The sequence below is a fragment of the Molossus molossus genome, unplaced genomic scaffold, assembly GCF_014108415.1.
Source record: "Molossus molossus isolate mMolMol1 unplaced genomic scaffold, mMolMol1.p scaffold_m16_p_3, whole genome shotgun sequence".
NCBI classification, from domain to species: Eukaryota; Metazoa; Chordata; class Mammalia; order Chiroptera; family Molossidae; genus Molossus; species Molossus molossus.
In genome coordinates this window covers 40,158,268-40,177,489 of record NW_023425366.1, presented here as the reverse complement: position 1 = coordinate 40,177,489, position 19,222 = coordinate 40,158,268, and the positions used below count along the sequence as shown (strand labels likewise).

Sequence of the window (19,222 nt, the reverse complement as noted above, 5' to 3'; positions counted from 1 at the left end):
CCCTGAAAATTTGTGGATTGCCTACTTGGTTTTGTTATGTCAGTCAAAGGCGCATACTTTTGATTGTAAATTCCTTAAGTGAATCTGTTCAGAGTCTACATATACTTCCTGATGGAAATGATTTATGTGAAATATATACTTTGATTCTTAATAGCCTTATAACCTAGATACTGTTAATATTTTTATTTTTTGCACGAGAAAGCTGTGGCACAGACAACTTAAGCAACTCATCCAAGGTCACAGAGCCAGGATTCAAAGTGATGAAATCAGTACTCTTAACTACCATGCATGCTGCCTCACTTTAAAACGTGGTGTGATGGGAGAACAAGAGCCACGAAGACCTGGTCTAACTCCTGGCTCCCCCTTCCCTGGTTGTATGACTCTGGGCACGTGCCTTACCTTCTTTGGATTTTAGTTTCTGTACTTGTTAACATGGGCCTTAGGTGCTGTATAAAGAGGTGGTGAAGTGTTCCACAGTACAGTACTAAACTGGATAACTCAAAACCCCTTGCACAGATGTCTGACACATGCAGGTACTCTTTGAAAGGGAGTGTTATTATTGTTATGTTAAAATGATGCAAAAATAAAAGTAATATTATGTGGACCTCCAAGTGGGGTTTGTATGTCAGTCTGTGGGAACAGAAACTTTTGGTAAGAAGTCTTTTGGCAGAAATTCTGCTTGGTTCCTTCTGAATGATTGGACCTCTTTTTCATATAAACACTTTTTGAGGTTCTTCAATTAAGGCCCAGTGAACTGCTACCTTGCAATGTATTATTAAAGTAAATAACTGTTTAGCTGTTTCCAGTGAGCAATTTAAAGTTAAAATAAAAATATCTTTTATTTTGATAATTATTATGACCTAATACATCAAAGGAATTTGGAAAATATAGAAAATACACACCAAAAAGATACCAGTAACACCAAATGTTCTGTCAGTATTACAGTCTTTCAGGTATTTTTCTGTTATCTTTCCTTCTTTCTCCTCCCTCCCTTTCTTCTCTATTCTCTTCCTTCCCTTTCCTCTTTCATAACTTACTTTCTCTTAACAATACAAGAAGAAAACTTTCCCACATCATTAAATATTCTTGATTGACATTAGAGTGGCTAACAGCACAAACTCTGGAGCTAAATAGTGTTTGAATTCCTGGCGTGCCTTAATTAGCTGTGTGACCTTGGGCATGTTAGGTAACATGTCTTTGCTTCAGCATCTGCCCCAACATCTCTCTTTCTTCATCTGTAAAATGAGATAATAATAGTAATATCTACTTCCTAAGGTTGTTTTGAGGATTGAATGGCTTAAAATGTTAAGTGCTTAGAATAATGTATATCACATAGTAAGCTCTCAGTTGGTAGCTTTATCATCACTATTGTTACATTATTCCACAATGTCATTATTATTGGGAACACAGTATTCCACAATATGGTTATACCATAATTTATTTAAATGATTTACTTTGGTTGATATTTAGATTGTTTCTACTTTTTTTTGGCCTTGAGCAATATAACAATAAATATTTTTATAGCTAGATTTTTTTTTGGTTGATCTATGATTATTTTCTAAGAATAAATTCCTAGCAGCACCTTTGCATGGTCAAAGGCCATGAATGTATTTTAAGCGTTGGTTGCATATTGCCAAATTTTCCTTTAGAATCCAATTTTTATTCCCGTTAGTGGTATAAGACAGTGTTCATTTCTTTGCACCCTTGCCTACTTTGGGTGTTATCATTAAAATACATACCTTTGACATTCATAGGTGAAAAGTGTAATCTTACTGCTGTTTTAGTTTAATTTCCCTACCTCCATTCAATATTTTTCTGAGCCAAATTAAAAAAAGAAGAAAGAAAGAAAAGAAATACTTTACTGTATTTCTGCAAGGAAAGTGATTGCAAGAACTGTGTTGCTCTGTATACTGCTAGGTTTGTATTTTCACCTAGCACAGGCATGTATTGCAGCAACCTATACCTGTGAGCCCTTTGCTGTAAGTTGAAGATCAGACAGCTGATCTGTGATGATTAACTGTGATGGCACTGAATACAATCAGTAACTACTCAACTTTCTAATTACATTTTCTTTCTTAGAATTAGTCAGTAGAATTGCCGAAGAGCTGTTTGTTTTAGCACTTAGCTCCTATAGATCTCTGTTCTCTCACATAGACTACTTAGCACCTACATCATAACACATTTAAAATGAACAGTTTCCTGGGCTCTTCTGGTGAATTGTTCTGGGCTGTTTGGAACTGGCCCTGAGATAGAGCAGTTGTGGGGTAGGCATTGTTTTTCACACTAACCTTCAATCAACCTTGTTTGCACCTGTCTTCCTCTTGGCCCTTTAATCATAGGTATCTGGTGTTTTTCTCACATCCTAGGCTGTCTGTCACCTGTTACCTAGGACACCCTTTATTCTGGCCCTTTCCTGCTTTTCTGGCCTTGCTTCAAATAAACAAGGAAGTATCCTATGTATACCCCTTTCCCTTATGGTTCTGGTCTCTCTCTCTCTCAGGTTGTCTCAATCTAGTCTGGGAAACTGATATTGAGGCATGGAATGTATACTTAACGTAATAACTCTTCTTGGCAACACTTATTTTTAACTGTGGCTTCTGGAAAAAAAAGGCTAAAGCCAAAGAAGTGAATGTAATAGTAGCAATTTTATCCACTGCAGAAGAACTATAAATGGTATATTTTTGAGAAGATGACCCTCTTAGACTCGAAAGTTAAATATTTTTAATGGATGCTCATTATTCACAGGTCTGGGTATCATCTTTCTTTTTATCTCTCCCTTTGCCCTGTGCAGTGTCTGCACATGCATTGTTTTCACTTGATTCTCATTATTCATGTTTGGAGATGGTTGTAGGCCTTTTCTCTACATGACAACTGAGCTAAAGGTGTGCCTCTGTCCATCCCCAAGGGAGGGAGGACCAGACTCTTCAGATAGGGGAAGGAATCTGGGTAATTCACTATGTGTGTCCAGCATCATTTTTTGTTTTGAATTGTTTTATAGTCAACGTATTCAGTTTATGTTTCAATTTCAGACCTTAATTAAAAGGGCATTTTGTTTATTAAAATGGCTCTTGGGTTTAGAAAGGTAAAAAAATCTCATTTAAAACTGTGGCTTTAAGTGATTTTTTTTATTTTGAAGTTCTTGAAACACTAATTTTTAATACAGAATTTTCCCCAATTAAATTGAAGAATGGCATGGCATTCCTAGGAGGAGATGTACTGTGTTTGATCTGAACAAATTTTTGTAATTTACTTGAAAATACACTTTTGTCTTTCTCCAATCCTTTTGTTTCAGATAAAATACCCAGGAGCTGACATGGATATTACTTTATCTGCCCCATCATTTTGTCGTCAGATTAGCCCAGAGGAATTTGAATACCAACGAGCATATGGCTCTCAGGAACCTCTGGCAGCTTTGTTGGAAGAAGTCATAACAGATACCAAACTCTCCCGCAAAGAGAAGAAGAAAAAATTGAAGCAGGTAAAAAGGATGTTCTTATGAGTCATTTCTTTTTCTCCCAACTGCTCTTATATATTTTTTATTCTTTATTTTAATAGGTTTATATGAATCTCATCTTCTGCGATAGCAGTTTTGAAAGTATATTGTTTAGTTCGTGTATTGCAGAAGTCTTACTGATTTACACGGTTGTGGTCAATTTCCCGCATCTTTATTCTCCAATACAGATCTTTTACCATTATTGAACTCCTCACTTATTCTCTAATATCTGTCTTTTATTTTGATATGTGCCATATGACATGAGTTACTGGAGCAGTTACCTTAAATTTAGAGAAGCTATTAAATGAGGATAGATTTCTTTGAAAGGCAAATCAGACTGAATTTGCAAATATAAAATGTCTAGAAATTAAAAGCCTTTGATTTTAGATAGCCCGTATCAAATTGGTTTCTTGTCTCAGGCATCACTAAGATTTTAGTTCCTGTTAGACAACATGGCGTAGGGTTTCAGACAATAGTTTTCAACTCAAAATAGGTTTAACCCATTCTTAAAATATTGATCCAAGGTTAAATGAATGGTTTTTATTTTTTATTTATTTATTTATTTATTTATTTATCCTCACCCCAGGACATTTTTCCATTTTTTGTTCAGATAGACCGGGAGGGAGAGAGAGGAAGAGAGAGAGAGAGAAACATCGATGTGAAGGGACACATCGAGTGGCTGCCACCCGCACGACCAACCAGGGCCGGGGACAAACTGCAACCGAGGCACGTGCCCTTAGCTGGAACCGAACCCGGGTCTCTCTGTACCGCAGGCCGGCGCTCCAACCGCTGAGCCAAACCGGCCAGGGCTGAATGGTTTTTATTTTTAAAGACTGAATCCTGCATAGCTTGATTCCTGATCACAACATACATGTAGGATTATGGACAGCACCAGAGTTCTAGATTCCCAGTCATATTTTTCTCAGTAATTTTGGAGAAGAGTTCAGTGGTAAGGAAAAAGGAAAAACTTATTGCCTCCCTTTAAGCTTTTCATAAAATAACACACACTAGAATGCTTTCTATTTGGCAGAAGCAGGTGGGGTCGAATTGGAGATGCAGGGAAATAGTGAAATGTAGTTGGACCAACATTTTCTTTGTTTAAGAACATGTTCAAGTCAGAGTTACTTGTGAATATTTTTAAAGTAAAGTTTATTTACAGTTGACAATGGGGGAAATTTGAAGAAATGTGATTTAAATGAGAAGTTTATTTGAAGATTGGATCAAATTAAAGATTAGATATTCAGAAAGTGTAATCAGATGATTTAACAAAGAAATAGATGTGTGTTGAAGTAAATTTGACTGTGATCTGTTTTCGTCTTTGTTCTCTGATGGAAAATAATAAACAATAAAACAAACACAGGAAAAAAGTATGGGGGTCATAAACTCTTATTTTAAATTAGATTGACCAATTTTATTGGCTCTTACCTGTTTTTTGGACTCACTGTGGATCTTTTTTTTTTAGTTTCAAAAATCCTATCCTGAAGTCTACCAAGAACGATTTCCTACCCCAGAAAGTGAAGCACTTCTATTTCCTGAAAAACCAAAACCTAAACCACAGTTGCTAATGTGGGCACTAAAAAACCCTTTTCAACCATTTCAAAGAACTCGAAGTTTTCGGATGTAATACTTGCATAGCCGGTGGAGAGCTCTGATGTTGTTTTGAGTAAATGGGTGGTTATAGAGTATGGTGGTGGAAGAAAGAAGAGCGGAAAATACAGACTACTGAAATATAAATATGACCTGATTTCAAAAAATGTTTAGCCATTATCAGTATTTCTCTAAAATTCAATGCTTTTTAAAAGTGTGTAAATTAGTTAAACATTATGAAATGCACAGTTATACTGTTAACATGTTTATAATTATTAGAAAATTTAAGGATATTTTTGTCATTTTTAAATGGTGTTTATGAAATAATTGTGTGTACATCCTAGTTACTATTGTCTTTGTTATAACCAAGTCTTAGAAATAGTGTATATACTTGAATAAGAAAGACACTGGGTACTGTTACTGTGATGCTGTTGACTTAATGGCCAATTATGGTATATCCTGTATAAATTGTTTTTCATTGTTGCACAAAGATTCTTAAATGTCCTGTTATGATGTATGTGTCTTTTAGTGTGTGTTTGTTGGATACTGTGATGGATTTTACAAAAGCTGGTTCTTTTATAACATATATATTAGTTGGTATTTACCTATAAGCAGAGTAGGTTTTCGTTTGATTGCAGTGGTATTAATTTCAGTCATGGCCAGAGATGGAGAACTGAACAGGTAAATTATTTCATTCCCTTTACACATGTGATTCTAAGTCAAATCTTTGTTGTTTTATGAAAAGCACAAATGGATTAAGCAAAATGAGACTACCTTCTTTGTAAATATATTTCCCCCAGCTTCCTTGTTCTTTTGAAATGCAAATAAATGCAGTATTTTGGTTTTTTAAAATATTGTACATGGTCTTTCTTTGGGGGGGGGTGCATTTATTTAAGTATTCTCAAATGCTTAACATTGCCTTGGCCACTGCTCTCATATTAGTCACTTATTTTTATGATAAACTAAGAAGTGAGATTTGGGCTTTTGAACTAGCCTATAGGAGGGTGCTTTGTCCATTTCTTTTGCTTACTTTATGCTCTTATAAATAGTGGTACACTTGGATTATGGAGAATCTGGAAGGCTCTGAGAGCAACTACCCCAAACATTAGAGTACTAATGGGCATGCTCTGCTCTTTGTTTTGATGTTTCAACATCTGCCCAAGTTCTCTTTTTTTGTTTGTTTTGTTAATCCTCACTGAGGATATTTTTTCTATTGATTTTTAGACAGAGTGGAAGGGAGGGAGGGAGAACAGAGAGAAGGAAGGGAGAGACAGAGAGAGAGAAACATCAATGTGAGCAAGACACATCTATTAGTTGCTTTCCGCATGCACCCTGACTAGGACTGGGGATTGAACCTGCAACCTTCCTTTGACCAGGAATCAAATCTATGACCCTTTAGTGGGTGGGACAACACTCTAACCACTGAACCACACCAGTCAGGGCTGCCCTAGTTCTTTTGTAGCAGAATGCCTCCAACAATTGACTAAGATTTTGCTTATTTAAATGGATAAAAGTATTCGTACTGGTTTGAGGATCATCTTACTTTGCAAATATATAAAGTAATGGGAAATTTTGGTGTTTCAGATAAATCCTCAAACCTTGGAATGCAAAGAATAAGGCTACTTTTTACTCAATTTGCTCTCCAAAGTAGAGTTTGCTTTCCAGTCTCCTCTCCTATTGCTTATCTTTTAAAATATATGTTGTCTTTTTTTTTTTTTTTTTTAATCCCCCTCTTAATATTACTTTTCTTTTAAGTGTGATGTACTTATGGAGACATCATAAAACATCACCATGCCGGGAGTGAGAATTGCAACAGAGTGAATGAAAGCTACACAGACTGTCTCTCAGGACCAAATTTGGAATTACAACTAAAATAAAGGCAAGTCATCTGGTAAAACCAACTGAAGAGCAGCTAGAGAGAATCCTTATAACCAGAAATGTAAAGAGGACCCTAAATCAAGACTGGCAGGAGGTGTGGAGGTGCGAGAGGTCTGGCTGGGTCCCCACAGGCAGCAACTGAGGGCTATCTTAGCTGAGGAAGTTCCCTCTGAGAAGTCGGGGGTTTAAACCCCAAGCAAGCTCCCCAGCACAGAGTGGCAGAACAGGGAAAGGTGCCCACATAACACCTGGCTGAGAAAATCACCAGAGCAAAGGTTCTGTTCAGCAGGGAGAGGTGCAAAGAACACCAACAGCTCTGAAGGACCAGTACACTAAATTACAGATACAGTTACCTTGGGTTCCAGCAGAGAGAGGGTGGACTAGACTGGACTGTGAGGAGAGTCGGGGGTTTGTGGCACTGGGGAGAGAGCTGGGAAGAAGGCATCAGGAACTCTGTGCTGAATCAGTCCCCTGCATGGCAGTAGCCACCTTCCTCAAGAAGTCCCTTCACATCAGAATAGCTTTAGCCTAGGGGAGAAGCAACTGCTTCTCCCTTGGGAATTTGACAGCTCCTAGCCTGTAGAAGTGCAACCTGAGGCTCATTAACAGCCAGAGACTACCTGCCAGCCAGTAGGCAGAGAAGAGCTTCTGAAGGCTTTGAGCCTTGGGCCTGAATCTCAATGTTGGGTGTCATGGCTCTGGGAACTGAGCTGTGAAGGCTGAGGCCTGGGTCCCTGCACTGAACTATTAACCCACACTGCAGAAACCATTTTGTTCTCAAAGTAACTTTAGCATAGGGGAAAGCAATTGCCCCACCTGCTGGAAATCCTCTTACCTTGCCCACCTGAGGGATTTTTCCTTCAGCTGAGAGCTACAACCAGAGGCTCATTAAGTAACTGAGACTAATAGCCTACAAGCAAAAGCTCTGGGATAATTGAATCTTTGCTTGGCTTGTGATTCTACCCAAGAAAGTAAGACTAGACATTGGTGTTCAGTGTGGTCCCTTCCATACTCATCCAAACCCAGCAGAGGAAGCCACCATCAGCAGGACCTCAACTCTAACAGAAAATTTGGCAGGCTTCAGACATTGCTGAGACAGCCAGAATGGTGAAACAAAGAAACAAATCCCAAATGAAAGCATAATGGAATTATACAGAAGAAGGGCTAAATGAAATGGAGTTAAGCAAGTGATCAGAGGTAGTGTTCAAAGTAATGATTATGAGGAAGTTCAACAGCATGAGTAAAGAGCTCAACAGCATGAAGGAAGCTATAGAAACAATGAAAATCAAGTAGTTGGAAATGAAAAACCACCAAGTGGAAATGAGAAATGATGTAGCAGAAATAAAGAACACTTTGGAAGGAATAGACAATTAGAGGAAGCCGAATATTGGATCAGCTAATAAAAAGACAGGATAGAGCCCTGGCTGGTTTGGCTCAGCGGTTAGAGCATTGGCCTGCAGTCCAGAGAGACCCGGGTTCAGTTTCAACTAAGGGCGCATACTTCGGTTGCAGTTTGTCCCCGATCCTGGTTGGGTTGTGTGGGTGACAGCCACTCAATGTGTCCCTTTCACATCAATGTTTCTTGCTCTCTCTCTTTTCCTCTCTCTCTTCTACTTGATCTGAACAAGAAATGAAAAAATGTCCTTGAGTGAGGATAAAAAAAGACAAGGCAGGAAAAAAATCAGAGAACAACAACAACAAAAAACAACAACAACAAAAAAAACCCCCTAAGATTAAAAATCAGGACAGTTTAAGAGAGCTGTGGGACGATATGAAATGTAACAACATCCACATCATAGGAGTACCAGAAGAAAAAGAAAGTGAGCATGGGTTAGAGAATATATTTGAAGAAACGGGGCAGAAACTTTCCCTAACTTGGTGAAGGAAAAAGTATACATGTTCAGGAAGCACAGAGAGCCCCCAGTAAGAAAAGCTACAAGAAGCCCACACCAAGACACATCATAATTAAAATGCCAAAAAGTAAAGAAAAGAGAGAATCTTAAAGGCAGCAAGAAAAAAGCAACAGGTTACCTACAAAGGAGCCCCCATAAAGCTATTAGCTGATTTCTCAACAGAAACACTACCATCTAAAAGGGAATGACATGAAGTATTCAAGGTAATGAAAAACAAGGATTTGAATCCAAGACTACTTTATCCAGCAAGGGTATCATTCAAACTAGAAGGTGAAATAAAGAGCTTCCCAGACAGAGGAAAAAAAATAAAAAATTAAAAGGCTAAGGGACTATATTAGCACCAAACCAGCACTGCAAGAAATAGTAAAAGGACTGCTGTAATAAGCAGAAGACATATAGTGGAAAATAGCCATAATAAATAAAAATGGCAATAAATAAGTACATATCAATAATCACCTTAAATGTAAATGGATTAAATGCTCCAATCAAAAGACACCGAGTAGCTGAATGGATAAGAAAGTATGACTCATATATATGCTGTTTATAAGAGACCTGCCTCACAACAAAAGACACACACAGGTTTAAAGTGAAGGGATGGAAAAACATTTTACAAGCAAATGGAAAGGAAGAAAAAGCTAGGATAGCGATACTCATATCTGATAAAATAGATTTCAAAATGAAGGCCATACCAAGAGACAAAGAAAGCCACTGCATAATATTGAAAGGATCTATCGAACAGGAAGATATAACCTTGATAAACATATATGCACCCAGTATAGGAGCACCAAAATACATTTAAAAACTTCTGGAGGACTTCAAAGGAGAAATTGACAGCAATACAATCATAGCAAGGGACTTCAACACCCCACTGACATCACTGAATAGATCCTCTGGACAAAAAATTAGCAAGGAAACAGAGACTCTAAATGATGCACTAGATCAAATAGATTTAATAGATATCTACAGAGAATTACACCCCAAAACTACAGAATTCACATTCTTCTCAAGTGCACATGGGGCATTCTCAAAGACAGACCACATGTTAGGACACAAACTAAGTCTCAACAAGTTCAAGTATATTGAAATCATATCAAGCATCTTCTCAGATCACAATGGCATAAAACTAGAAATCAATGACAATAAAACCTCTCAAAAACATTAACACACATGGAGGTTAAATAACATGTTTGGGTTATCAAGGAGATCAAGGAAGAAATTGAAAAATTCCTGGAAACCAATGAAAATGAACACACAAAAACACAAAATCGATGGGACACAGTGAAAGCAATCCTAGAGGGAAGTTCATAGCACTGTAGGCCTACCTCAAGAAACAAGAAAAATTTCTAATAGACTATCTAACACTACAATTTAAAGAACTAGAGAGAAAACAAAGAAAAACCAAGAGCAAGTAGAAGGAAAGAAATAGTAAAGGTCAGAGTGAAAATAAATAACATAGAGACTAAAAAAATAATTCAAAAGATAAAGGAACAAAGAGCTGGTTCTTTGAAAAGATGAAAAGATTGATGAACCTTTAACCAGATTTAGCAAGAAATGAAAAGAGAGGACCCAAATAAACAAAATCAGAAACCAAAGAGAAGTAACAACTGACACCATAGAAATACAAAGGATTGTTAGAAAATGCTATGAACAATTATACACCAACAAATTGGACAAACTGGGTGAAATGGACAAATTTCTAGAATCACACAGTCTCCCAAAATTGAACCAGGAAGAGTCAGAAAGTGAACAGATCAATAACAACTAAGGAAATTGAAGATGTAATCAAGAAACTCTCAGCAGACCATGGCCCGGTCTGGACAGATTCACAGGGGAGTTTTACTGAACATTCAAAGAACTAATGCCCATTCTCCTCAAACTATGCCAAAAAATTCAAGAGGAATACTTCAAAGCTCTTTTTATGAGGCCAGCATAATTCTAATTCCAAAACCAGATAAAGGCCCTACAAAGAAAGAAAACTACAGGCCAATATCCCTGATGAACATAGATGCCAAAATCCTCAACAAAATATTACAAAATCAGATCTAGCAATATATTAAAAAAATTATTCACCATGACCAAGTGGGATTCATCCCAGGGAAGCAAGGCTGGTACAGTATTGACGAATCAATAAATATGATACACCATATAAACAAAATGAAAGATACAAACCATATGATCATATCAATAGACACCAAAAAAGCATTTGACAAAATCCTGCACCCATTTCTGATAAAAAATGCTCAGCAAAGTGGGAATGGAGGGATCATATATCAACATAACAAAGGCCATGTATGTAAAATCTACAGCCAACATCCTACTCAATGGGCAAAAACTAAAAGTATTTCCCTTAAGAAACAGGAAAAATACAGGGACGCCCACTTTCACCACTCTTATTTAACATAGTATTGAAAGTATTAGCCACAGCAATGAGACAAGAAGAAAAATTAAAAGGGATCCAAATTGGAAAGCAGGAAGTGAAACTCATTATTCGCAGAGGACATATAATACAATAGAAAACTCTAAAGACTCCATAAAAAATATATTAGATTAATAAATGAATCTGGAAAAGTATCAGGATACAAAATGAACATCTAGAAATTGATGGCATTCTTATACACCACTAATAAAATAACAGAAAGGGAAACTAAAAAAACAATCCCTTTTATTATTGCAACAGAAAAATAAAATACCTTGGAATAAACTTAACCAAGGAGGTAGAAGACCTGTTCTCAGAAAACTACAGGACATTGAGGAAAGAAATAGAGGAAGATATAAAAAAGTGGAAATATATGTTCATGTTCATGGATTGGAAAAATCAACATCATTAACATGTCCATTCTACCCGAAGCAATCTACAGATTCAGTGCAATCCCTATTAAAGTACCAATGACATATTTCACAGATCTAGAACAAATACTCCAAAAGTTAATATGGAACCATAAAAGACCCTTAATAACCACAGCAGTCTTGAAAGAGAAGGACAAAGGGGGAGGGATCACAATACCAGATATCAAGTTATACTACAAAGCCATTGTAATCAAAACAGCCTGGTACTGGCACAAGAACAGGCATATAGATCAATGGAACAGAACAGAGAATCCAGAAATCATCATAAGACAGTCTGCACAATTAATATTCGACAAAGGAGGCAAGAGTATACAACAGGGAAGAGATAAACCAAAGAATTTATATGCATATATTCACAACCAACGGACACATATATTAGGATGGGTAAAGCAGGAGGGGAGTGGGAACGGAGATGAGGGGGTCAATGGGGAAAAAGGGGGGACATCTTAATATTTTCAATAATTAATTAATTAATGAGTTTTAGTTTGGAAAAAAATCAGCATCACCTAAATGTGAAATTGATGAATAAATAATACCATTTTCTTATTTTTTTTTTTTGGTATTGTATTTTTTATTAATTAATTTTTGTTACAGATGTTTCTCCTTTCTCCTCCACTGATTCCCCCTTCCCGCTCCCTCCCTGCCCTGTCTCCAGCTTTGTTGTCCATGTCCATTGTTCATGCATACATGCATATAAGTTCTCTGGTTCATCTCTCCCCCACCACCCCCTCTTTTGTGGATTGTCAGTCTGTACCCCACTTCCACGTCTCTGGGACTACCCCATTCCTCAGACTGTTATGTTCATTATATTCCACAAATAAGTGAGATCATATGATACTTGTCTTTCTCTGTTTGGCTTGTTTCACTTAGGATGATACTTTCCACTTCCCTCCATGTAGTCTCAAATGATAAGAAATCTTTCTTTCTTACCGCTGTGTAGTACTCCATTGTGTATATGTACCACTGCTTTTTTATGCATTCGTCTACTGATGGACACTTGGGCTGTTTCCAGATCTTAGCTATTGTAAATAGTGCTGCTATGAACATGGGGGTACATATATTCTTTCTGATTGGTGTTTCAGGCTTCTTAGGGTATATTCCTAGAAGTGGGATCATTGGGTCAAATGGAAGTTTAATTTTTAATTTTCTCAGGTAACACCATATTGTTTTCCATAGTGGCTGCACCAGTCTGCATTCCCACCAGCAGTGTACTAGAGTCCCCTTTTCTCCACACCCTCGCCAACACTTGTTTGATGATTTGTTGATGGCAGCCATTCTGACAGGTGTGAGGTGATACCTCATTGTTGTTTTAATTTGCATCTCTCTGATGATTAGTGATGTTGAGCATTTCTTCATATGTCTCTTAGCCATTTGTATGTCCTGTTCGGAGAGGTGTCTCTTTAGTTCCTCTGCCCATTTTTTAATTGTGTTGTTTGTCTTCCTTTTGTTGAGTTGTATGAGCACTCTATATATATTGGAAATTAACCCCTTATCTGATATATCACTGGCAATTATGCTCTCCCGTACAGTGGGTAGCCTTTTCGTTTTGAATGATTGTACCTTTTGCTGTGCAGAAGCTTTTGAGTTTGATGTAGTCCTATGGGTTCATTTTCTCCTTTGTTTCTATTGCCTTAGGTGACGTATCAGTGAAAATTTTGCTGCGTATGATGTCTGAAATTTTGTTGCCTACAGTTTCTTCTAGGATTTTTATGGATTCATGAGTCACATTTAAGGCTTTTATCCATTTTGAGTTTATTCTTGTGTAGGGTGTAAGTTAATGGTCTAGTTTCATTTTTCTGCATGTAGCTGTCCAATTTTCCCAACACCATTTATTAAAGAGGCTGTCCTTACTCCACTGTATGCTCTTGCTACCTTTGTCAAATATTAATTGAGCATATTGCCTTGGGTCCATTTCTGGGTTCTCTGTTCTGTTCCACTGGTCTATATGCCTGTTCTTGTGCTAGTACCAGGTTGTTTTGATTACAGTGGCTTTGTAGTATAACCTGAAATCTGGTAATGTGATCCCTCCAACTTTGTTCTTTTTTTTTTTTTTTCAAGCTTACTGTGGCTATTCAAGGTCTTTTTTGGTTTCATATGAACTTTTGAAGTATTTGTTCTAATTCTGTGAAGTAAGCCGTTGGTATTTTGATGGAGATTGCATTGAATCTATAGATTGCTTTTGGTAATATGGACATTTTAATGATGTTAATTCTTCCAATCCATGAACAGGGTGTGTGCTTCCACTTTTTTATAACTTCCTCTATTTCTTTTTTCAATGACCTGTAGTTTTCTGTGAATAGGTCCTTTATTTCTTTGGTTAAGTTTATTCCTAGGTATCTTAATTTTTTTGCCGCAATAGAAAATGGGATTGTTTTCTTAGATTCTCTTTTTGTGAGTTTATCATTGGTGTATAAGAATGCCATCGATTTCTTGACGTTAATTTTGTATTCTGCTACTTTGCCAAATTCATTTATTATGTCTAGTAAATTTTTGATGGAGTCTTTGGGGTTTTCCATGTATAGTATCATGTCATCTGCAAATAATGATAGTTTTCACTTCCTCCTTTTCAATTTGGATCCCTTTTATTTTTTCTTCCTGTCTGAATGCTGTGGCTAAGACTTCCAGTACTATGTTAAATAAGAGTGGCGAAAGTGGGCATCCTTGCATTGTTCCTGTTCTTAAGGAAAATGCTTTTAGTTTTTGCCCATTAAGTATGATGTTGGCTCTAGGTCTTTCATATATGGCCTTTATTATGTCAAGATATGATCCCTCTATTCCCACATTGCTGAGTGTTTTTATCAGAAATGGATCCTGGCCCTGGCCAGTTTGGCTCAGCGGTTAGAGTGTTGGCCTGTGGTCCGGAGAAACCCGGGTTCGGTTCCCGCTAAGGGCATGTACCTCGGTTGCAGTTTGTCCCCGGCCCTGGTTGGGTCGTGTGGGTGGCAGCCACTCGATGTGTCCCTTTCACATCGATGTTTCTCTCTCTCTCTCTCTCCCTCCCTCCTACTCCATCTGAACAAAATATCAAAAAATGTCCTCAGGTGAGGACTAAAAAAAAAAAAAAAAAGAAATGGATGCTGGATTTTGTCGAAGGCTTTTTCAGCATCTATTGATATGATCATGTGGTTTTTATTCTTCATTTTATGTATGTGGTGTATCATGTTTATTGATTTGCATATATTGTACCAGCCTTGCATCCCTGGGATGAATCCCACTTGGTCATGGTGGATAATTTTTTTGGTGTATTGCTGGATCCGATTTGCTAGTATTTTGTTCAGGATTTTGGCATCTATGTTCATCAGGGATATTGGCCTTTATTTTTCTTTCTTTGTAGTGTCTTTTTCTGGTTTGGGAATTAGAATTATGCTGGCTTCATAAAACGAGTTTGGAAGCCTTCCTTCTTGAATTTTTTGAAATAGTTTGAGGAGAATGGGTGTTAGTTCTTCTTTGAATGTTCGGTAAAATTCCCCTGTGAAGCCATCTGGGCCTGGGATTTTGTTTGCCTGGAGAGTCTTGATTACATCTTCAATTTCTTCTGTTGTTATTGGTCTGTTCAAGCTTTCTATCTCTTCCCGGTCCAGTTTTGGGATACTGTGTGTTTCTACAAATTTGTCCATTTCGCTTAGATTGTCGAATTTGTTGCCATGTAATTGTTCATAGTAGTTGTTAACGATCTTTTGTATTTCTGTGGTGTCAGTTGTTACCTCTCCTCTTTCATTTCTGATTTTGTGTATTTGGGTTCTCTCTCTTTGTTTCTTGGTGAGTCTAGCTAAGGGTCCATCAATCTTGTTAATCTTTTCAAAAAACCAGCTGTTTCATTAATTCTTTGAATTGTTTTTTTAGACTCTATGTCATTTATTTCTGCTCTGATCTTTACTATTTCCTTCCTTCTACTCGCTCTGGGGTTTTCTTTTTGTTTGCTCTCTAGTTCTTCAACTTGTGAGGTTAGATAGTCTATTAAAGATTTTTCTTGTTTTTTGAGGTAGGCCTGTAGTGCTATGAACTTCCCTCTCAGAACTGCTTTCGCTGCATCCCATAGATTTTATGTTGTTGTGTCTTCATTTTCATTGGTTTCCAGGAAGTTTTTGATTTCTTCCTTGATCTCCTCGGTGCCCATTCATTGTTTAATACCATGCTATTTAGCTTCCATGTGTTCAAATATCTTTGTATGTTCTTCTTGCAATTGATTTCTAGTTTCATGCCATTGTGATCTGAGAAGATGCTTGATATGATTTCAGTCTTCTTGAACTTGTAGAGACTTAGTTTGTGCCCTAACATGTGGTCTATCTTTGAGAATGTCCCATGTGCACTTGAGAAGAATGTGAATTCTGTAGTTTTGGGGTGTAATTCTCTGTAGATATCTATTAAATCCATTTGGTCCAGTGCTTCATTTAGAGTCTCTGTTTCCTTGCTAATTTTTTTGTCTAGAGGATCTATCCAGTGATGTCAACGGGGTGTTGAAGTCCCATGCTATGATTGTACTGCTGTCAATTTCTCATTTGAAGTCCTGCAGAAGATTTTTAATGTATTTTGGTGCTCCTATATTGGGTGCATATACGTTTATCAAGGTTATATCTTCCTGTTGGATAGATCCTTTCAATATTATGTAGTGGCCTTCTTTGTCTCTAGTTATGGCCTTCATTTTGAAATCTATTTTATCAGATATGAGTATTGCTACCCCAGCTTGTTTTCCCTTTCCGTTTGCTTGAAAGATTTTTTTCCATCCCTTCACTTTCAACCTATGTGAGTCTTTTGTTGTGAGGTGGGTCTCTTGTAAACAACATATACATGAGTCATGCTTTCCTATCCAATCAGCTACTCTGTGTCTTTTTATGGGAGCATTCAATCCATTTACATTTAAGGTGATTATTAATATGTACTTATTTATTGCCATCTTTGTTTAGTGTGGTTACATTTTTCTTCCTATTTCTCATGCTAATTACAGCAGTCCTTTTAACATTTCTTGCAGTGTTGGTTTGGTGCTAATGTATTCCCTTAGTCTTTTTTTTTTGTCTGAGAAGCTCTTTATTTGACCTTCTATTTTGAATGATAGCCTTGCTGGGTAGAGTAGTCTTGGATTCAGATTCTTGTTTTTCATGACCTTGATTACCTCATGCCATTCCCTTCTGGCCTGTAGTGTTTCTGTTGAGAAGTCAGCTGAGAGTCTTATGGGGGTTACTTTGTAGGTAACCTGTTGTTTCTCTCTTGCTGCCTTTAGGATTCTCTCTTTGTCTTTAATTTTTGGCATTTTGATTGCTATGTGTCTTGGTGTGAGCTTGTTTGGGTTCTTCTTACTTGGGGCTCTCTGTGCTTCTTGAACTTAAATACCTTCTTCCTTCACCAAATTAGGGAAGTTTTCTGTCACTATTTCTTCAAATATATTCTCTAACCCTTGCTCATTTTCTTCTTCTTTTGGGACTTCTTTGATACAAATGTTATTAGGTTTCCAGTTGTCCCACTGTTCCCTTAAGCTGTTTTCCTGTTTTTTAATTATTTTTTTCTTTTGGTTTTCTGATTGGTTGATTGTTTCTACCCTATCTTCTAATTCACTGATCCGGTCCTCAGCTTCCTCTACTCTGCTATTTAGACTTTCCAATGTGTTTTTTATTTCTGATATGTCATTCTTCATTTCTTCTTGGTGGTTTTTAATTTCTTCTTGTTGGTTTTTAATTTCCAACTGGTTGTTTTTCAACATTTCTATGTCTTTACTCATGGTGCTCATGTCCTTACACATGCTGTTGAGCTTCCTCAAGATCATGGCTCTGAATTCTAGTTCTGTTAACTTGCTTAACTGCACCTCATTTATCTCATCTTTGGTAGAGGTCTCTTGTTCTTTCATATGGATTTTGTTTCTGTTTTTCACCATTTTGGCTATGACAGTAGGCTTTGGAGGCTGCCATTTTTTCTCTGTGGGTGTTGGTGTTCTGCTGTGTGTGGCTCTCTTTCCTGGGTTTGGATGAGGCAGGGAAGACCCGCTTTAAACACCACTGTCAAGTCTTAACTTTCCTCATGAGAGTCGCTAGCCCAGGGAATGGTAGTTATCCTCTAGTATTTTTGCCTGGAGGCTATTAGTAGTGTCACCTGAAGAATCTTGGTTTCTGTGTTGACTGAAAAACTCCCTCAGGTGCTCAGTGTAAGAGGATTTCCAGAGGGTGGGGCAGATGCTGGGTGTTAATGGGCCTCAATTAGCATTTCAATGGCCACGGGTGGGGTTGAATCTCCGAGGGAGGGGTCGCTGCCTCTCCTCAGGGTCCTGGGAAGGAGTAAGATGACCACAGTCCTGCGTGGCTGCACTCAGCAAAAGCTCCGAGCACCCTCCAAATCCTGAGTGTCCCCACACAGTTCCAGTCCAGTCTGCCCTCCCTCTGCCAGAACCCAAGGTGAGTGGCTGCTGCCAATTTAGCCTCTGTCCCGGCTCTGTGCCAGGGAGCCACCTGGGACTTTAACCCAAGGGCGCTGCTCCCAGCTAAGGGTGGCCCAGCCTGGGGCAGCACCCAGCCAAGGTCGCAGGACCCAGCTGAGGCGGCCGTGGGTCCCAGCCAAGGGCACAGCTACCAGCCGAGTTCGCTGGTCCCAGCCCAGGCTGCTGCGGACCGTGGGCTCCGGCCCCCTCTCGCGTCCTCGCAAGCCTACCAGGATTGAGTCGGTGTCCCTGGTTATGTGGTCCTCCAAGCTGCCTTTTGGTTGCCCCTTCCTGACGATTTGTCTTTATTTCCATTGTAAATCCAGTTTGGTCCTGGGAGATGGTCTGTGTAGCTCCATTCACTCCGCCGCCATTTTTATCGAATCGATAATACCATTTTCAAAGTGGTTTTATCAATTCACACTTCCATCAGCAGTGTATGAGTTCCTTTTGCTTAAGGTTCTCACCAAAACTTGTTTTTGTCAGAGTTTAAAATGTCAGTGTGGGTGTATGATGGTATATATATATTTAAAATATTTTTATTGATTTTTAGAGAGAGAGGAAGAGAGAGAAAGATAAACACTGATGTGAGTGTGGAACATCAATCAACTGCCTCTCCTGCCTGCCCCCACTTGGGGATCAAGCCAACAACCCGGCCATGATCTCTGAAAAGAAATCAAACCAGCAACCTTCTGGTGCATGGGACAATGCCCAAGGAATTGAGCCATACCAGCCAGGGCTCCAAATATTTTTTTGACTTTTTCCACTTCTGTTCAAATTTTAATATCAGGTTATCAAACTCAACACACCCATACACACAGAGTTGAGACTTTCATTTGTGTTGTATTGAATTTATAAGTCAATTTGGAGAGAATTGCTATCTTTACAGTATTAAGTCTTCTAGTTCATAAATATAGTTTATACCTTTATAATAAATCAGAAAAACATTTAAAATTTTTTGTAAAGTTTTGCAAATATGTTGTTAGATTTATTTCTAAGTATTTGATATATTTAAAAAATGTAAGTACTGCCCTGGCCGGTTTGGCTCAGTGGTTAGAGCATTGGCCTGCGGTCTGGGTTCGGTTCCCGCTAAGGGCATGT

The 19,222-nt window shown here is 38.0% G+C and overlaps 1 protein-coding gene across 4 annotated transcripts in view; it reads left to right on the top strand.

Moving 5' to 3' along the window:
* DEPDC1B (DEP domain containing 1B) overlaps nt 1–5,368 on the top strand; it is a 62,419-nt gene extending 57,051 nt beyond the window's left edge. For 3 of the 4 annotated variants that reach the window (XM_036279316.1, XM_036279317.1, XM_036279318.1), the window contains 2 exons: nt 3,293–3,478; nt 4,956–5,368. In XM_036279316.1, the coding sequence (XP_036135209.1) occupies nt 3,293–3,478; nt 4,956–5,117 (348 nt within the window). In that variant the 3' untranslated portion in view covers nt 5,118–5,368. Of the gene's footprint in view, nt 1–202; nt 482–3,292; nt 3,479–4,955 lie in introns of those variants that run through there. The other variant, XM_036279319.1, reaches the window with a different exon arrangement.
* Nucleotides 5,369–19,222: the final 13,854 nt, after the last annotated feature.